Below are 13,703 nucleotides of genomic sequence, written 5' to 3' on the forward strand. Positions count from 1 at the left end.
CTTTGACATTCTGTGATATTCAAACTATGATTCAAGTAAATGGAAATGAAATACTATGAAATGAAATGATTCCGGTCAATGAAAAACTAAAATAGGAAACATTTTTTTTGAGATTAGTTTGCCTCCTGTTGACCAATATGATATGCAAATAATATGAGATCATTAATTTCATAAAAGTATAACAACACTCATTGAAGCTGAAATTCCGGAAGCCTCGAACTAACGACATTATAACTTATTCTACCATGTTTGCTATGCAACGCCAGTTTTGATTGGTTTAAAACCATGTATTATTTTCCAATAACCCACGCTCGTGCCAATAATACACGGTCGGGAGTCACGGCTGTAACAATTTTATATATCTAATATTCACCCATTTTATAAAAGGTTAACATAGCCGAGTGGGCTAATGGGTTAGTCTTTCAATAAATTTTTATCACGACTCGAGTTCGAATCCTACGGAGGCCCCCTTTTTTTTCTTCTGTTTTCTTTCTTTTTTTATCCTTTTTTTTCAAAATCGATGCTATATAATAGGTGCTCTTGATCGTAGTACTGAATTGCCTGTATATTTCATCAACAAATAATGCAATACTCAAGAAACAAATTACAAGGTTTTCTTGGGGTTTCTTTGCTGTTTTTCTATTAAAAAGAGGTCGATCTCAGAACTAAACAGTACATGGTAGAATAGAAATAATCAACTTTGACTCGTGTATTGTTGCAGGATATACAACTCGGACTCGGATATTTTGCAATTTTGATTAATAACTCAGGCCTGCGGCCTTCGTTATTAATTTAATTGCAAAATATCCTCGTCGTCGTTGTATATCCTGCAACAATACACGAATCATCGTTAATTATTTCTTAATTAAATATCATATTATCCACTGATAGACTTTTTAAAAAAAAAACATTATGTGATATTCTTTGACATTCTGTGATATTCAAACTATGATTCAAGTAAATGGAAATGAAACACTATGAAATGAAATGATTCCAGTCAATGGAAAAAATAAAAAAGGAAACATTTTTTTAGATTAGTTTTCCTCCTGTTGACCAATATGATATGTAAATAATATGACATCATTAATTTCATAAAAGTATAACAACACCCATTAAAGCTGAAATTCCGGAAGCCTCGAACTAACGACATTATAACTTAGTATACATCCGTCTTGATCAGGATAGAGATGTCTAAAAATAGAAACATATCCTGTTAGCCGTAGGCTATGTTTGAACGTTCGCCTCCTCCATCATATCCGGCTATAGGAAGAGGCTAGCATTAACAGCTAGTTATTTAGAAGAATGACTTTATTATCTTTTAGACATTTATAGTTATATACGAGAACCTCCTTCTAAATGAAGATGAATTGCTTATTAACTTTACTTATCCTTAAAGCAAACATTTTCGATAAATTTAAGATAACCTGTGCATTGTTAAAATATGATTAATAACACATTGTTATCAGCGAATGAAAATAAAATAATGTCACTCTATTATTGAGAGAATAATTGATATTCTTTGGACTTTTTTTTCTAAATTTTGTATTTTTTTTATCTGCAGAAAATGGAATCAATAGAAACAAATCTTTAAAAGTATTTGACCCAATTATCGCGGTTTTTTTGTGTGAATTTTAGTACTGTTATTTATTTTATCATCATGTCATGGGAAAAAACCGAAATCGAGTAGGACGGGGACATGAAATTGCAATTTCTGTCCCGAGGAGGGGGTTGAAAATATGAAAATTATAAATATACACAATCTTTAAAATATAATCATAATAAACTTTGAATATGCAAAATAAATTTAATATCTGGAAGAAGTTTAAACAACAATATAGAAATTTTAAAAAATATATGTTTTTAAAGTAAAAAAAATGTGATATATATAATGTAATAGAGAAAGCCTGATTACATCGTGGATAATCTGCTAAATATCACATTAGATCTACAAAAAATTCTCTTCACGTTCTGTTATTTGTTGTTAAATTAAACCAAAAAAAAAACAATATACATATACATGTAGTTTGTAAATACAACTTACGGAGAAATGCGTGTCAGAGAAATGCGTGTCCTGTCCATAACAATGTTACAACAAATTTCAATAAAGATACATATTTTGTAAATGATATTGATAGAGAAATGTGTGGTCTGTCCACAGTAATGCTACAATAAAAGTCAATAAAGATACACATTTTTTTTTAAATAATATTAATAGAGAAATGTGGCCTGTCTACAACAATGTTAAAATTGATATACTAAATATAAATAGTTTGTAAATATAATTGATAGAGAAATGTGGCTGGTCTACAAAAATGTTATAATTGAAATAACTAAAGATACATATTTTTTTTGTTTTAGATAATATTGATAGAGAAATGTGTCTGGTCCACACAAAATTTTTTTGTTAAATTAATGTCACTGAAGAGGCTTAGTTTGTAAATGAATTTATAGAAAAAATTGTGGCCTGTCCGCAACAATGTTAAAATTGATAGAACTAAATATACACAGTTTGTAAATAGAATTGATAGAGGAATTTGGTCTGTCCGCAAAATTGTTAGAATTAAAATAACTAAAGATGCCTAGTTGTAAAAAATATTGATAGAGAAATTAGTGGCCCGTCCACAATAATGTAAAAATTGAAGTATCTAAAAATACAAAGTTAATAAGTAGAATCGCAGAAAAATGTGTGACCTGTCCACAACAATATCAAACAATACAATATGACAACGCTTGATTACAATAGTATCATGGTTGCCGATACCAGAATACAGGTCCATATCACGACAAAGCTGGCGCACTGTTCTTGTGCATATGATATATCGTTCAGTGGTATTGGCGTAGTGGTAGGGTTTGGGGCTATGATTCTCGGTATCCGCTCAGACCAGAACCGCATCCGGTCCCCTAATAACTCGGATCCTGTGGTGATGTTCGTATCTAGATTAATGAACTGCCTCGTTGTCGCGTTAAATTCTGGCCAATAGGTAACTGGAAGTCCTATGTTAGGATTTCTGTTGAATAAAATCAAAACATATACATGTACCAATTCTGATGCAAAGGTTACGAATAATTCATATTGATTCAAACGCCATTTACTACAGAACAACGCGAGATATATTTTATGTAGATCTCTAAAATACAGGAATTAATGAATTTGAAAATAAAAAAGATTGGTTAGAGTTCCTTTAAATTAAATCAGGACACTTTGAGTATTGAACTACAATGTATGAGAAAAAAAATCGAGAACTTCACGATGCGTAAGTCTTCGGTAACATCAACGTATATCCGAGAAAATCCAAACGGAAAAAAATACTTCCATTGCATTCAAAGAAATCAATAGCCATTGTTGGAATGATTGAGTACGAACTTACCCTGACATGAAAACTTAAGTCTCGTAAAAATAAATGTAAAAAAGTACAAACTTACCCATAATTTGCAAAGTTGGTCCAGTAAGACATCATTTGGTTTGATAGGAATCTGTCGTCGATATTAAGATAACCCCAGTTATCAAATAGGTAATTGATCTCGGCAAAATGACCGGCTCCTTCGAACCATTCTGGCAGAACACCAATAACTGGGTCGATATCAGGTTGGTTGGTAAAGAAATATTGAAAGGAATTCCCATTTGTGTTTCCTCCCCTATCATGTATTAATAGGGATTCCAACATGGGCATGTAAAATATAATGTCACCCAAAAGATGGACGAGTAGTCGGCCTTGTTCTGTTACGTCCGTCGAAGTGTATTGGTCATAAATAGGTTTTAAAATCCTCGTGTCATTGTTGTAGTATACCTCAGTCAAACCTTCAGCGAACAATTCTAGAACCCAAATTGGAATTCCTTCAGAAACATTGACGGCCGGTAAGGAGAAATAAGGAAAATATTGGACCAACATCACAAATACAGATCCTTCGGCCGAATTACACCCGGAAATTATATCAAGTGATTGGAAGAACTCGAACTGCTCAGACGATTGATCTTGAAGTAAAGCAAGGGGATGACTTGGGATAAGATCTCCATCTATGACCGGTGATAAGGCGTATTCAAAGTTGGACGCTACCGACGAAAATCCTGAATAAACAACTTCCGCTCCAGCCTGAAGACTTGCAGATTCCAACCCGCGCAAGCAGAAAACTAGCGATGTGGTATTGTTAATATCATCACACTGTAATTGGCTTCCTAACTGCTGGGCGTACATGAGAGGGTCTTTTGTAATGGCTCCAAATGAACTCAACGAACCGCTTTGCATGATGACTCGATGAAAGAGTCCTTTGTTTTCGGGAATAATGGCGAGATGTGAAATGCTGAAAGCACCGGCCGATTCACCAAATATTGTAATTGAGTCTGGATTCCCACCGAAATATTTGATATTTGTTTTTATCCATTTTAGTGCCTCAATTTGATCCCATAATCCATAATTGCCTCTCGCACTGGAGTCTGCTGTACTGAAGAATCCGAGTACACCGAGTCTGTAGTTAAGCGTCACAACTATGACGTCACCATGAAGAGCTAAGGAAGTCCCATCGTACGCCATACCTGCTCCAGATTCGTACCCTCCACCGTGAATCCAAACCATTACTGACTTGTTAGCTGTCATTTTGACTTCGTTCGGAACATAGATGTTTAAAAACAGACAATCTTCTGATATATTTTTGTTTGGAAGATTGATATCCCATCCAGGAGCCGTTGACTGAATGCAAGCGGATCCAAACCGTGAAGCATCAAGCGTGCCAGACCATTTGGAAATAGACACAGGCTTGGCGAACCTCATCGAACCAATCGGGGGCTCTGCGAATGGAATCCCCCGGAACTGACTGATGTATTTACCTTCAACAAGTTGCTGAATTCCTTTGATTTGTCCTATCCCTGTATTGATAATAATCTCGTTTTCTGACAATAAGCGTGGTATCTTTTCAGTCCAGAATTGCATTCGGTCTCCAAATAAATCAAACCTGGTAGTGATGTTCGCGTTTAGGTCTAAGTATTTTCTTTTGGTCTCGTCGAATTTAGGCCAGTATGACACCGGAAGTCCTGTGTTTGGGTTTCTAAAACAGCAAGAGTTAGACTTAGGAAAAGCAGAGTTTATGTATCTAAATCATTCTATTGAACACAACACAGAGATTAATGAGTTGTGAGAGCTTCTGGCAATTTCTTATTTCTTAATGAAGGAAACACATTATCAGTTCTTTCTACCAAATTGTTTGCGAAACAATAATTTCTGAATGTGCACTTCTAATAGAAATTTCTGTTTTTTAAACAACTCTCGAAGACAACAGATTACATTCTATCTAGTTTGGATTTCATGGCCTATTTTCGCATCTGGCTTATTTTAAAAGGGATTTCAAGTGTAATTATTCGACGTTTGAAGTGCAGGACAACTACGTATCATATTTCATTACGATATTTGAAAAATGTTTCAATTGCGTTTTGAAACGAGGCACAACAACACATAAATTGTATAACTCGATATACATTTACAACCATATGATGGATCTGACGAGATACATATTTATTTTCAAATAATATTATTCCGTTTCCACTTACCCATGTTTCGCAAAGTTTGACCAGTAAGACATCATCTGCGTTGAAATGAATTTGTCATCCCCCTTGAGTAAGTCTATATCATCGAATAAGAACATCGCCTCCGCTCCATGAGCAGCTCCTTTAAACCACGACGGGAGTTCACCATTCGCAATATCAACTAATGGTTCCTTGGAAAATAGATACTGGAATGCGTTAGCTTTCATGTTTCCTCCCCTATCATGAACTAGAAGAGTCTCTAACATTGGAATATAAAACTCAAGATCACCAAAGAAATCAACAAAAAGTCGTGCTTGTTCTCCAATGTCCGTTGACGTGTATTTCTCATATATATGTTGTAGTATTCTTGTGTCGTTGTCGTATTTTAACTCAGTCAAACCTTGAGCGAACAATTTAAGAACCCAGCTTGGAATTCCCGCAGATATATTGACGGCTGGTAAGTTAAGATATGGAAAGAAATAAAAAGCCGACATCGCCAAATTTCCTTCCGCTGAGTTGCAACCGGAAATGACGTCAAGTGATTGGAAAAATGCAAACTGTTCCGACGATGCATTTTGAAATAAAGCAACTGGATGACTTGGAATAAGTTCCCCGTCAATCACGGGTGATATTGAAAATTGATATGCAGATGATATTGAAGGGAACGCAGAATATATAATATCTCCTGTACTTTGTAAGTCAGAGTATTCCATTTCACGTAAACAAGAAACTAATGACGTAGTATTGTCAATATCATCACACTGTAATTGGCTTCCTAACGCCTTGGTGTACATGAGAGGATCCTTCGTAATACCCCCAAATGAATTCAAAGAACCACTTTGCATGATAACTCGATGAAAGAGTCCTTTGTTTTCTGGAATCATAGCGAGATGAGAAATGCTGAAAGCACCGGCTGATTCACCAAATATTGTAATTGAGTCTGGATTCCCACCAAAATATTTGATATTTGTTTTTATCCATTTCAGTGCTTCAATTTGATCCCATAATCCATAATTGCCTCTCGCGCTCGAATCACTGGTACTCAGGAATCCAATTACACCGAGTCGGTAGTTTAGTGTCACCACAATGACGTCACCGTGAAGTGCCAATGGTGTTCCGCTGTACATCATTCCTGTGCCAGATTGATACCCTCCGCCGTGAATCCAAACCATCACAGATTTGTTCGCTGTTACTGTTACTTCATTTGGGACGTAAATGTTTAGAAAGAGGCAGTCTTCGGATATATCTGTGTTCGGAAGGAACATTTCCATACCTGGGTATACTGTTTGAATGCAAGATGGTCCAAATCGAGTGGCATCGAGTGTGTCAGTCCACTTCGAAATAGGAACGGGCTTTTTAAATCTTAACGGACCAATCGGTGGCTCAGCAAACGGAATCCTGCGGAATTGAGAAATGTTTGTGTTTTTAACATTTTCTACAAGACCCTTGATTGGCCCTATGGGTGTTGAAACAACAATATACTTTTCGGCCAAAATCCGTGGTATTTCGTCAGTCCAGAATTGCAGCCTATCACCAAGTAAATATGATCCGGAAGTGATGTTCGTGTCTAGGTTTATATACTGTCTTGTCGTATCATCGAATTCTGGCCAATAAGGAACTGGAAGTCCGATGTTTGGATTCCTTAAAATAGAAATTTAAATCATATTATTACATTTTTCAAGGTGAGATATTTCTGCGAGATTTTCTTTTCTTTTCTTTTTAATAGAAATGTCTTTGAAATGCATGAAAATGAAAGGTATTGTATAATTTTAGTTGACTTGAAGAATAGTGTAACAATAACCCTTGAGATCGATTCAAAGTAATTCAACATTTTAACGTGATCCATTGAAAATGCTTAAAACCATTTACTTTAAAACCGGAGTGCTTTATTTTTAGGGATTTTCTTGAAACATATTCCAAAAAGAAGACATGAATCTGATTATAAATACAGGAAGCTGAGAAAGATTTCTCTTTGCTTCCCTTGACGCAGTGAAAATTATTTTATTATTATATTGTCTTTTTTGTTTCTGTGAGCAAAACTAAATTTTGGTACAAACACAGTTTTGGAAATATGATACCGGTATATACTTATTCGTAATGATTATACCAATTAAAGTATACATGAATTTTTTGCTATGCTTATCGAAATACAGCAGTTAAGTGCTTAATAAAAAAAATCACCTAGGGTCAGCCAATCTTATTGTTCCCTGCTTTCTTAATTTGAGTTATCTGAAACGGGTATACCACGAGTTGAATGGCGACTTTACTGCATGTATGCACATTTATTATTAATGAGTTCTAATAATCAAATAAATCTTTTTCAAGCTTCTTAATTATTGCCTGCTTAATCAAAATGATTTATTTTGAACCTACCCATGATTTGCAAAATTACTCCAATATGACGTCATTTTCGCTGATAGGAGTCTATCTTCGCCTTTAAGATATCCCCAGTTATCAAAAAGGTACTTTATTTCCGCAAAATGGCCAGCTCCTTCGAACCATTTTGGCAAAGGACCAAGGAATGGATCAATTTCTGGTTGATTAGAAAAGTAGTATTGAAATGTATTTGAATTTGTATTTCCTCCTTTATCATGAAGTTGAAGGGTCTCCAACATTGGTATATAATAAAAAGCATCACTCAGGAGATTCACGACAAGCCGGCTTTGTTCTTCAATATCTAACGATGAGTATTGTTTAATTACAGCTTCTAACACTCTGATATCATTGCCGTAGAATATCTCAGTCAGACTATTGGCGAATAGTTTCATAACCCAGTTTGGAATTCCTTGGTACAAATTCACAGGAGGTAGAGACAGAATTGGAAATAATTGAACGTTTCGGAGAAATACGGTTGCTTCAGCAGACGTGCAACCGGAAATGACGTCAAGGGATTGGAAGAATGCAAACTGTTCAGATGACTGATTGCTCAGTAACTGCCCGGGGTCGCCGGATATTAGGTCCCCGTCAACCACAGGCGATAGAGAAATTCGAAAAATATCATCCGCTGAAGAAAGCGAATATATAATATTAGATTTCATTTCTAAAGCAGTTGCGTCGATTCCACGTAAACACGAAATCAATAATGAGGTATTTTGACTTTGGCTGCAATTAAACTGGTCCCCCAAAGTATGAGCTTTCGTTAATTGATCATTTCCCAATGATCCAAGTCTGCCCAATGATCCACTTTGGATAATCACTCGATGAAAAAGTCCCCTGTTTTGTGGAATTATGGCGTGAATCGAAACACTTAAAGCCCCAGCCGATTCACCAAATAACGTTATTGAATCTGGATTCCCTCCAAAGTATTTGATATTAGATTTTATCCATTTCAGGGCTTCAATTTGATCCCATAATCCATAGTTGCCCCTCGAATTTGAATCTCCTGTGCTTAAAAATCCCAGAATGCCGAGTCTGTAGTTCAACGTCACGACAATGACGTCACCTTGAAGAGCCAATGGCGTCCCGTCATAGGTCATCGCAGCTCCATACTTGAACCCTCCTCCGTGGATCCAAACCATCACCGATTTATTTGCTTCCAATGTTACATCATTTGGAACATAGATGTTCAAAAATAGGCAATCTTCTGAAATATCTTTGTTTGGATAATTGTTGGCAGATCCCGGAAACCTTGTTTGCATGCAAGAGGGTCCAAACCGTGTAGCTTCAAGGATGCCGTTCCATTCCGTTATACGCTTAGGTTTTGCGAACCTCAGGGGACCAATCGGCGGTTCTGCGAACGGAATTCTTCGGAATTGACTGATATTTTGTCCTTTTACCTGGTGCTGTATTCCTTTGACTTGTCCCAATAATGTGCTTATAGTTATCTCCCTTTCTGAAATAATACGCGGTATTTCTTCAGTCCAGAATCGCATCCGCTCTCCCAGTAATTCAGATCCCGTGGTGATGTTGGTATCTAGGTTGATATATTGTCTGAAAGTCTCGTCGAATTCTGGCCAGTATGGAACCGGAAGTCCTGTGTTAGGGTTACTGAAAATTCACAATACAATCGATGGTCAATGCCATCAATCTGGCGTGAGTTTTTTTCTATTGTTGTAGGGAAAACGTTTCTTTTAACGTTATCTGCATAATACTGTACATGTATATTTTACTGTTTGACATATTCATTTTGTATAAAATATTGTTGATTTCATGCTTGCTCTAGGACTACGAAACTAAATACCATGGAAATTGTTGATTTCATGCTTGCTACATATGTATAGTACTACGAAATTAGATACCATAGATATTGTTGAATGTATTATTGTTTAACATCTTTGAAATCGAAGGAATAAGTTGAAAACTCCAAACCACGCAAGGAAGTATACACGAATATTTCATACCGAATCTAAATCTTATTCCATATAGCTTATCAAATTACATTCTTTAGAAAATAGAGTAATATCATAACACATTTTTGCAAATCATTGTTTATCCTGCCTTATTGTGCTGTATATCTTGTATTACAGTGTTATTGCGAGAACTGATTACAATAGATAAATACACTGTGCATACACTCTCTCATTACAAAAAAAAATGACAAACTTTTTTAAATATGTTTATAGATAAAACGCCTAAGTAACTGAAACTTGCATTTTCTTTGAATAACTCAATCATTATTAATCAGCTGTAAATACTTTTCAAAATAATCCCGATTCCTGAAAATCAGGGTGAGCATTTCTCTTGTTTAATATATGATTGGAGGAAACAAATTACATTTTGTCTAATAGTGACACTGTGAGTCTGTTATGCCGATTCTGTCCATCAGTTAAGTTCACCGTCGCTCATTAATGTGTATTAAATAGATATATTTTGCCAGCTGTTATCAGGATAAGAAATCTTTGTCCTTTAAAAACAGGATGCTACAATATAGCTTAAATATAAAAAAAAACACCTGAATTTGTGTTTTCGTTAGCATTATGTTGGCTTTCATATTAGATATAACTACATTCTGTGTTTTTGTCGATATTAGATTTAATCATTCTGTATTACAGTATGTTATAATATCGTCATAAATTCTTGACGTTATTGAGAGCTGTAAATCACTTATATTTCGCGTGGGATTTTTTTCGCGTTAATTTGCAAAGGGAGTCAAACACGAATTAAATTCCTCACGAATATTTATATCAGAATGACAAGAATAAGTGGCGTCCATTTTGAATATACTGTAATGTTTAGTTACTTCGCCGTTAGAGTAATAATAGAATGATAAATTATATCTAATGTAATTTCATATCACAAAACACTACATATGAACGGGCGTGGAAGCTTTATTTACATTGGAAACAACTCACTTCACTCTCCACATGGAAACATCGCCGACGTCATTCGCGAATTTAAAGTCATTTTGAGATCAGAATTCGCGAAATTAAGTACTCGCGCAATATAAGTGATTTACAGTAATATAACATTTATTATCATCTCGGTCAATATTTGTTTTCACATCTTACTCTATATGATGTTATGAACAATACTGAGTGGCTAGACGATAATACCAGTTTGTAAAGCTATTTACTTTCGGGGTATTTACATATGCAAGTAGAAGTTTAGGTTGTTCGGGAGTATGTGCCTTTAAAGAAGTCAGAGAATAAGTAGGGCACTAAAATTTTGAATTGTGAATGGTAACTATCCCATGAGTGCTTTATTTTTAGGAATTTTCTTGAAACATATTCTAAAAATAAGACAGGAATCTGATTATAAATACAGGAAGCTGAGAAAGATTTCTCTTTGCTTCCCTTGACGCAGTGAAAATTATTTTATTATCATATTGTCTTTTTTGTTTCTTAGAGGAAAACTAAATTTTGGTGCAATTATCGCGTCTGGCTTATTTTAAAAGGGATTTCAAGTGTAATTATTCGACGTTTGAAGTGGAGGACAAATTAGTATCATATTTCATTTTAGCAATCATGTCATTGTTTTTAGTTTCATCGGGGTATGAAACACATTTTGTTTGCAAACTTCTGTAAGAATCCGATACGCGGATTCATACAGTTTGCAAACAAAATTTGCTTCATAACCCGATGAAACTAAAAACTAATTGATATCAACGCTTATAATTAAATTTTGAAAATGATTTGCTAATTTAAAACATGTTTTTATGTACAATTTTACTGGTTTTAGTGGGATTCTTTTTCTCAAACCAATACGAAACGTCAAATGTCGTATTGTAACGTCACAATTTTCGCGCCATTCTCGGAATTTGTTTCATAGAAGAATGAAAAGAATTTTTCGACCAATCACATTTGAGTATTTACTATGAAAACAAAGAAAAAATAATTGTATCTGTAATGGAATGTATTCGCCAATTGCGTTTTGAAACGAGGCACAACAACACATAAATGTATAACTCGATATACATTTACAACCATATGATGGATCTGACGAGATACATATATTTTTTTCAAATAATATTATTCCGTTTCCACTTACCCATGTTTCGCAAAGTTTGACCAGTAAGACATCATCTGCGTTGAAATGAATTTGTCATCCCCCTTGAGTAAGTCTATATCATCGAATAAGAACATCGCCTCCGCTCCATGAGCAGCTCCTTTAAACCACGACGGGAGTTCACCATTCGCAATATCAACTAATGGTTCCTTGGAAAATAGATACTGGAATGCGTTAGTTTTCATGTTTTCTCCCCTATCATGAACTAGAAGAGTCTCTAACATTGGAATATAAAACTCAAGATCACCAAAGAAATCAACAAAAAGTCGCCCTTGTTCTCCAATGTCCGTTGACGTGTATTTGTCATATATATGTTGTAGTATTCTTGTGTCGTTGTCGTATTTTAATTCAGTCAGACCTTGAGCGAACAATTTAAGAACCCAGCTTGGAATTCCCGCAGATATATTGACGGCTGGTAAGTTAAGATATGGAAAGAAATAAAAAGCCGACATCGCCAAATTTCCTTCCGCTGAGTTGCAACCGGAAATGACGTCAAGTGATTGGAAAAATGCAAACTGTTCCGACGATGCATTTTGAAATAAAGCAACTGGATGACTTGGAATAAGTTCCCCGTCAATCACGGGTGATATTGAAAATTGATATGCAGATGATATTGAAGGGAACGCAGAATATATAATATCTCCTGTACTTTGTAAGTCAGAGTATTCCATTTCACGTAAACAAGAAACTAATGACGTAGTATTGTCAATATCATCACACTGTAATTGGCTTCCTAACGCCTTGGTGTACATGAGAGGATCCTTCGTAATACCCCCAAATGAATTCAAAGAACCACTTTGCATGATAACTCGATGAAAGAGTCCTTTGTTTTCTGGAATCATAGCGAGATGAGAAATGCTGAAAGCACCGGCTGATTCACCAAATATTGTAATTGAGTCTGGATTCCCACCAAAATATTTGATATTTGTTTTTATCCATTTCAGTGCTTCAATTTGATCCCATAATCCATAATTGCCTCTCGCGCTCGAATCACTGGTACTCAGGAATCCAATTACACCGAGTCGGTAGTTTAGTGTCACCACAATGACGTCACCGTGAAGTGCCAATGGTGTTCCGCTGTACATCATTCCTGTGCCAGATTGATACCCTCCGCCGTGAATCCAAACCATCACAGATTTGTTCGCTGTTACTGTTACTTCATTTGGGACGTAAATGTTTAGAAAGAGGCAGTCTTCGGATATATCTGTGTTCGGAAGGAACATTTCCATACCTGGGTATACTGTTTGAATGCAAGATGGTCCAAATCGAGTTGCATCGAGTGTGTCAGTCCACTTCGAAATAGGAACGGGCTTTTTAAATCTTAACGGACCAATCGGTGGCTCAGCAAACGGAATCCTGCGGAATTGAGAAATGTTTGTGTTTTTAACATTTTCTACAAGACCCTTGATTGGCCCCATGGGTGTTGAAACAACAATATACTTTTCGGCCAAAATCCGTGGTATTTCGTCAGTCCAGAATTGCAGCCTATCACCAAGTAAATATGATCCGGAAGTGATGTTCGTGTCTAGGTTTATATACTGTCTTCTCGTATCATCGAATTCTGGCCAATAAGGAACTGGAAGTCCGATGTTTGGATTCCTTCAAATAGAAATTTTAATCATATTGTTACATTTTTCAAAGCGAGATATTTCTGCGAGATTTTTTTTTCTTTTCTTTTTAATAGAAATGTCTTTGAAATGCATGAAAATGAAAGGCATTGTATTATTTTAGTTGACTTGAAGAA

The 13,703-nt window shown here is 35.5% G+C and overlaps 1 protein-coding gene across 1 annotated transcript in view; it reads right to left on the minus strand.

The window, feature by feature from the left end:
• Window positions 1-1,031: 1,031 nt before the first annotated feature.
• The window catches only part of LOC117341889, a 47,085-nt gene continuing 34,413 nt past the window's right edge, over window positions 1,032-13,703 (minus strand). The window contains exons 8-12 of the mRNA XM_033903750.1: window positions 11,942-13,558; window positions 7,889-9,502; window positions 5,540-7,156; window positions 3,424-5,040; window positions 1,032-3,008 (exon numbers count right to left, since the gene is read on the minus strand). Of these exons, the coding sequence (XP_033759641.1) occupies window positions 2,735-3,008; window positions 3,424-5,040; window positions 5,540-7,156; window positions 7,889-9,502; window positions 11,942-13,558 (6,739 nt within the window). The 3' untranslated portion in view covers window positions 1,032-2,734. The remainder of the gene's footprint in view (window positions 3,009-3,423; window positions 5,041-5,539; window positions 7,157-7,888; window positions 9,503-11,941; window positions 13,559-13,703) is intronic.

This window comes from Pecten maximus, chromosome 14, assembly GCF_902652985.1.
Source record: "Pecten maximus chromosome 14, xPecMax1.1, whole genome shotgun sequence".
NCBI classification, from domain to species: domain Eukaryota; kingdom Metazoa; phylum Mollusca; class Bivalvia; order Pectinida; family Pectinidae; genus Pecten; species Pecten maximus.